General features: G+C 42.3%; 1 protein-coding gene across 1 annotated transcript; it reads right to left on the bottom strand.

Annotated features, from left to right (window-relative positions):
• Positions 1-3,994: 3,994 nt before the first annotated feature.
• On the bottom strand, positions 3,995-6,790 carry elfn2a (extracellular leucine-rich repeat and fibronectin type III domain containing 2a). The gene has a single exon (XM_030782616.1). The coding sequence runs from the start codon at positions 6,788-6,790 to the stop codon at positions 3,995-3,997; it is 2,796 nt and encodes a 931-aa protein (XP_030638476.1).
• Between the last annotated feature and the right edge of the window lie 1,168 nt (positions 6,791-7,958).

Genomic DNA, 7,958 nt, shown 5'->3' on the forward strand with positions numbered 1-7,958 from the left:
ATAAATATAAATATGGAAAAAAACATATGTCCATTTACACAGTTGTCACATGCAGTTTATTGAACTAATAGCAACAGTAGCTATGTTGCCAATAGAGTTGGCAGTGAGTCATCAGTGACATAGGACATGTTTATGACACATTTATGGATTATTATTATTGGATCAATGTATCATTCTATATTCTATATGTCTATGTATTATTATATAATCAGTCATCAGTCTACATTATTGTTATTATTGTTGTTGTTGTTGTTGTTGTTTTGTTGCTGTTCAACAATACATTCAGCCCAGACTTAATCAGGAGAGCAGATGAAAATCATTTATCATTGTTCTGTTGATTCGTATGCCTGTAGCATGTGTGTATTCACATAACGGTTTAGGACACATTCCAAAATTTAAAAAAAAAAAAAAAAACATATAAAAAGACATAGACACAACTCCTTAAATACCAGTTTAAATAGTGCTGTGACACTCATATAGAAGTACAAAAAAAAAAAAATTATACATCTTACAAATGTTTGGTTCCTTTCTTTTTCATAATCATTCTTTTTTTTTTCCTCGCCAAATGGGCATTTTAAGACCGTGTGTGTCTGTAAACGTAATCTAGACAACATGTACATTACATGTGCACATGTGTAATGTGAATGTTGCTCCATCAGTATATATGTCAATATATATCTGTATAAGAATTGTATTTTTAAAAAAAGATGCATGTGTGTGTGAATGCATTTTCTTCTGTGTACGTGTGCATGTGTGCAATTTTTTTTTTCTCTTCATGTCCACATAATATCTAAAACTATTCATACATACATGTATCCATTGCTAATCTAGGTTGATCTTTTTGATGAGTGTTGAGTTTGTCACAGTTGACCTCCGGTAGCAGCTCCACAATAATTGTGTTCCTGTGTTTTCAGGACACAGACATTTTTAGCAAGAACCATCTCTTTCCATGAATACCGATGTTCATTCAAATAGTAAATATCATTTAAAACCAGCAGTTACCAAGAACGGTCAAACAGAGCAATTTGTACCAGTCTCATAATTTTTTTCTCTGATCTTTATGCTGAAATGAAAGAGTTGATATGAGTTTCAAACTCTAACCTTAAGGTTACTCTGCAGCTCCAAGAAACTCATTAATATTTTTGAAATGACTGTTGGAGATTTCTTCCAGCTGAAAACAAAGTTTTTCTTATGTAAGTTGAAATGAAAGTCCCTAATTGGGGAATGAGAATAACTGAAAGTTTCTGATAAACATTCGGTCTCTAGTTCCAGCAAACAAACTTTGTTTCTATTTTCCCAGCCTTAAAAACAATATGTGTGGCATCTTAGCAATGAGAAATGAAACTGTAATTGGAGAAAAGACAGAGTTTGTTCTATTTGTGCCAGAAAACACTTCTACTGTTGGGAAAGTTTAGGTGCTAAGAAGCTAATACCAAGCCATCTCAGACCTAATAACAGAGTAGCACTGAGTGAAGTTCTGCTGATGGCAAAAATGAACAAATGTAGCAGTTATCACTGTATTTCAGATGCGTGCCCAATATTCAATATCTTCTTTGGCTGTACTGAAAATTTACTGTTCCAAAACGTTCAATGTTCAAGTGGACTGTTCCTAAAATGATAAATAACAAGCACTGTACTAAAGCAAACTCTCTGGCAATACAAATGGATGCTACTGCGGAAAATCAAATCTATTTTAATCATTGAGTCCATCTGATAGTCTTCAGTGGTCAGCCACAGCTCTGCAGAGTATATGGGGCCTCTCTCTTTCATAGCTCACGTTTTCCAAATTAAGTCATTACTCGCACAGAAATTTCTTTAGCCTCTGACCACGGATGTTAATCACTGTCTAATTGATCAGGTTTGCCTTTGCACCCAGTACGACAAAAACGATTGACGTGGCCTATGGAGGTCTCTCTCAAAGGTAATGGGTTTATATAATATATATGGAGTCTTCAAAAGCAGGACATAAGGGGAGCCTTTGGTGCTTTGGCTTTCGTGTTGTCAATTCTCAATTAGAGTTCATTGATTTAGTACCTGAATGATGATGTAGATTTGACACTGTATCAATGATAGCGCTAAATTGACTACACAAGGAGCCCAATTTTCCCCCAAGATTAAAAATGGACCAAAATACACTTGCAGAAATTACACGAGTTTTAAATTTAGGAGACGGAGGCATAATGACAGTAAGTGCATTGTCCATTGGGTGTAGTAATGTATATAAATGTGTGGCTCAGTGCTGACTCTTTGCAGTTGAAGTAAGTGAATTACAAAGCCATGTTTGCTGTCCCACTGACCTTCTCTGCAATGTAGGCATCAGCAGGAGACACCAGGGGTAGGAGCAAGGTAATGACCTGACCAGAGAAGGCAAGATTAATTTCAATCACATCTCCAATCTGGCAGTGTTAATAATATCAGCACTTCCATGACCCCATGACATCTCCCCCGCAAATGTTTAATTAATTTACCCCATTAAGCCAGACAAGGACAATTCTGAGGTCTAAAAAAGGAAGACGTGAGATTTAATTAAACTTGCTTTTCTTTTTTCTTTCTTTCTTTTTAATTTTTTTTGCCCACCTCATTTTGCATTGTTGTGTTTTAGTCAATAGAAGATCATTTTCAGAAATAGAGGGTCTAATTGCTGAGGAGGGATATCTTGATGACAGCTAATCTGAAGATTCACATGGTAAGAGTGAAGACATGATTATTTTCTGAATTTCAAGTGCTTTTATTCTGGGGATTTAAAAAAATAAAACACATGAAATACTTAGGGTACTAGCACCTGTGGTGATTAACTTTGAACTAAGTGGCCTTTGTCCAAATATTGTGATAACTAAAAAGTAGATTAACTGTAAATATCAGAAGACCGTACAGTTCTGTTAACAACGACAGTGTGATGTATTCCATCATGTCCTGTATACTGGTGCCCAACTGAATCTTTACTCTCTGTCATATTTTATGTAAATGATCAGGAACTACAGCTTTTCCAAAACTTGCTACAAAACCTGTTTCTCCAGTTTTCCATTTTCTGGATAAAAATGTTTGGCAAATAGACCAGAGGCCAGTGTCAAAGACTAAGAGACTGAATACCATTCATTATGCTGCATTTGTATGCTCATTCAACCAGCATGCCCCTACAGCAAATAATTCTAGATTTGATGATACTGCTAGCTGCCATTTATCAGGGCATGACCTCCTCTGACCTGTTTTCTACAGTCGGAATTTTATTTATACTGCCAATCAGCCCATTTATTCATGGATTTTTTTTAGATTAATGGACACATCTTTGTTATTTCAGGCTGAGAAAAAAAAAATCAGAATTGATTAAGCCACAAAAGGAAGCAAAGCAATTTTTCAGTATAGCACACTGAATCTTTGCTTTCTCAAGGGAGTACATTAGACTCAGTGAATGGCACTTTGAAATGGTTATGGCTGATATGAGAAGTATGTTGCGCACGTTGTACAGAACATGTGTAGGTGTCACGAATCAATGACTACACTCAGCTTGAGAATAGACTGGGGGCTGTCCAGGTTTTAGCCTGTAGCTCCAACCATGGTGAATCCACACCTGCTTTTTACTTGCTAATTAAAGTTGAGAACAATTAACATGATAAGCATCACTTAATACCTCTCAGAAGAGAGGATTCAGGCATCTCCTAAACAAACATCACTAATTCTTCATTTTAGCCTATTATCATGTAAAATTATATCTTAAAAGAAAGCAGGTGGGATGCACTGTAAAAATAAAGAATAGTAAAAGAATTTCTCTAGACTGGATGCTGCTTAAGTAACATGTTTTCTGTGCAGTTCTGGTTGGTTGCTGATATATGCCTTAATGAGACTTGGAACACCTGCTTCATTCTGCCTTTTTCAAACACTTGTCCCTACAATGGCCTATGGGGACAAAGCACCTGGCAATGGAATCTGCTCTGCTGTCTCAAGAGCCAGCAGCTCCCACTCCCCTCCTGTTTCCTGCTGTTGTGCCTCTTAACCATCACAGTTTTTGCTGCGCCGACACCCCCTTCCAGTAGTCAAGGATGTCATGCAGATCCTCATCCTTAGCAAACTGGACTTTCTTTCGGAGGGCATGACCGGCTGCAATGTAGGATGCCTCCTCCCTAGGACTCTTCTTGTACGGGCGGAAACGCTCCCAGATCTTTAGAGTGCTCTCTGATGAGTACTCGGGACTGGAGGAGTATCCCGAGTAGTTGTGATGGCGTGGTGAGAGCTGGGAATAGGCAGCGTCCCTCTTGGTGCGTGAGAGGGGCTTGAGGAAGGAGGGCTTCTGGGCAGGGGAGTCGATGGCACCCTCATAGTAGAGGGCAGGGAAGGAGTGTCGGTGCTCTGAGCAGTGGTAATCTGGGTGCACCTCTAGGTGGTGTTGTTGCGCTGTGCCCCCACCTCCACCACTTACACCACCACATCCACCCCCACCACCACTGCCACCACCGCCACCCCCTCCTCCCCCGTTGCCACCTCCTCCCCCGCCACCACCACTTCCCTGAACACCCACCAGAGGAAGCCTGTCCAGAGGTTCCCCACACCCCAGGGGACTGCCTTTCTCTGGGTACTTGCAGGCATCCGGGCTGCAAGGCTCAGGGACGTCAAGACTGAAAACGCGAGCACTCTTGACAGATCCCCCAGAGGAGACACTGCACCGATTCTTGACAGAGCTGGGAACAACAACCGCAGCATCAGCACTCAGCTGCCTCTGCAAGGGGCGCACAGCTGTTGCAGGTGGTGGGTCCCTATATGGAGGGGACAGAAAGCCCCCTCCACTAATTCCTGGTCTCTCAGATAGTGGCAGGACCAGGGGAATGGCAGGTGGAGGGGGGATTTTAGGAGAGGCAAGCATCTGACATGTCTCTGTGATTGTTGGAGAAAGGGGAATGAGCCCCCGAGCCAGTGACGTGACACAGGAAGGAGGTGGAGAGGCAGAGTTGTCTGCTGTGGTAGCAGCTGCTGCTGCTGCAGCTGCAACTGCTACAGAATCCAATTTAAGTGCATCAATACAGTTGTTGATGATCTGGTTGACTTTGTCTACCTCCTTTGCAATGGTGGAGATCTCTGAAGTTGAGCCCCGGCCATCATCATCAGAGTCCTCACCCACGTCCATCCCACCCCCCTCCCTCATGACTTCCTCTCCCACCCCTACTACTCCTCCATCCCTGATTCGCTCCTCCCCACCTGCTGATGTCCTCACATCCATATAGTTACCCTTACTAGTGGCCATAGCCTCTGAGAAGGCAGTAGCCATCTTTTCCACTTGAGGCAGGGAGGATAGCCGTGATGAACTGGTGTTGGCTGAGCTATGAAGCATGCCTAAGCTGGAGGAAGTGGAGGGTGGCATTTTGCCATGGTGGTGCTGATGATGGCCTTGTTCATGCAGCTTCTGTAAGGCTGAAGGGTCATTGGCTGCGGCAGCCGCTGCCTCTGGACCGTATCTCATTTCCAAGATGGTTTTCTTGACGCTGATGGATTTCTCTTTCTCCTCCTGCATACGCCGCCTGCGGAGGCAGTAGTACACCAAACCCAACACAATGACCATTCCGAACAGGCAGCCCAGAATGGTCATAATGTAATGGGTGGTGGTAGAGGGGTTAGGCGGCATATCATTCGGCCCAGCTGCACGAGTGGCAAAATGCATGCATGTGTGATTGTACCTCTGCGAGTTGCGAATAGAAGCAACACAGAAAGTGTAGTTTGTATTGGGTTTTAGGTTGTTAAGGGTGATGAGCTCCTTCTTTTTCTTCAGGTTCATAACATCAGATACGTAGGTGTGGTTGTACTGCACCAGAATGTACATTTTGCTGAAGGGCCGAGGGATCTGCACCAATAGGGAGGCTGAGTGGAGTGATAAAGTCTGTACTTTGATAGTTGGGATGGAGGTGGGGTTGGTGGTAGATGAAGCAGTAGGCTCGTGGTAAGGTCCCATCTTCTCTGAGATGTCTAATCCCAAGCCTGAAGCATCCAGGTCAGGAGGCAGGGAGGTCATGTCTGGTACAATAACCCCATCCTTGCACATGGATGACAGGATCGAGCGAGCATTGCGTCCATGGTTGGTGACTGGACTTAGCAGAGGGTAGCCAAAGAGCTCCCGGGGAGTCTCACACTGTAGCCTGTCATAGGTGTGGGTGACATTGTTGAAGTCCTGCAACCAAGTAAGAAAGCTATACAGCTCACAGCCACAATGGAAGGGATTCCCTGCCAGCTCACATACCATAAGCCGTCCCAAAACAGAGAAGGTGGAGGGATCCAGCTTTGCCAGCTTATTGGAGGATAGATCCAGACTGCTGAGACTTGGACACTCCCAGAAGGCATTAGTGGCAATGACCTCGATGAGATTGTGCTGCAGAAAGAGGCACTGCATTCGACCAAGGCCCCGCAACATTCCCTCAGTGAGATTGGTCAGCTTGTTGTAGCCGAGTTGCAAAACCTGAAGATTGGCCTGCCCAGCAAAGGCACCATCTTCAATATAGGAAATCTCATTCTTTGTGAGATTGAGGTCTGTCAAGTTGGTGAAGCGGCTCAGTGAGGCAAACATGATAGCCTTGAGCTTGTTCTCATTCAGACGTAAGTCATGCACTGTATTGTTGATATGCTGTGGGATTGTCTCGTATGGAGGTTGGTTCTGACTGCAAATGGCCAGCCACACGTAGCCTTTGTCTCCTTCAATAAGCCAACAATCGCCTTCCACCATGCTGGGAAAGTGGTGGAGCAAGAGCAAAGGGAGAAGGAAGAACAAGAGAGTGGATGGAGAAGTCTGAGGGAGATAAAACCTGCTGGCCATTTTTAGGGTTATGACTTAATTTATCTTGATAAAACCACAGGAGAAGGAAAGAATTCAGGGGGGGAGGGGATTAGAAGCTAAAAATAAGATCCCAGGCCACAGGTGACAGCAATTAGATGGAGAGCACTAAGACACTGGTTTGAGGAATAATGTCTCCAAGGCAGTCACAGCTGTATGGCCAACATTGCAGCAGACACAGTCCCCATTCTAGGTGTCTCGTGTTACAGGGTTGTAGCGTCGTTTGCTAGAGCAACGACTCATGGTCTCAGTTATGTGAGTAGACCCGTATCGAATGGTCAGTCTTGAAGCTTGGCAATCTGTACAGGGGATGGGAAGGGGGGGGGGGGTCAAAGACAGAGAGAGGGAAAAAAGGTGTTATTATTATTATTATTATTATTATTATTATTATTATTATTTGTCATTGTGCATTGACAAAAGATGTTAAGTAGAAAGTTACAATTTTATAGTTCTGTATCTATTCCAGTTTCCTGCTGATACAGAACTTAATGTCAGTGTTTACTTTTGGTTAGATGTCAAATAAAAAAACAAAAATCAAACTCACAATTTTACATGTTCATAACTAATATTCTTGAAATGTCCAAGGCACCATCGGATAGACACCATCATTATATTAACAATAAAAAGGTTTGTCCATTGTCTTTAATAGAATTTCAGATTCAATAAAAGCTGAAAGCCTGCAAGCTTCATCAGCTTTTGAAGCATCTACAAAATGGCAGTTACACAAACTATGAAAACATCTTCTGTTTGCTGTTTTTATGTGCCTACAAAATATGGTTATAAAGTGTAGTTTGGACTATCATAAAATTGTTGACGCCGCAGACCTGCTGTAAAATAAAAAAGAAAGCATGGGGAAAACAAACGGGTGAAAACAAAATCAGAGTGACAATTAACAAAACCTCAGACAAAAATATGGAAGGCTCACAGGTTTATATGCATCATAATTTAGATTATTCTAAATCATTCATATACCGTGTCAGTGGCTCTGCTTCTCTGTTTCAACTTTCTAGAAGTGGCATGATTTTCAAAACTAAGCTTTCATCGGCTATCACAGAAAATTAACACGTTTTAGTTACCCCTGCAGTGGTTATTGTGCATTTTGATGATCGATACACCCATATCTGATGCAAACATTATCTATGTCAGCCAC

Source organism: Chanos chanos, chromosome 8 (assembly GCF_902362185.1).
Source record: "Chanos chanos chromosome 8, fChaCha1.1, whole genome shotgun sequence".
Lineage (NCBI taxonomy): Eukaryota > Metazoa > Chordata > Actinopteri > Gonorynchiformes > Chanidae > Chanos > Chanos chanos.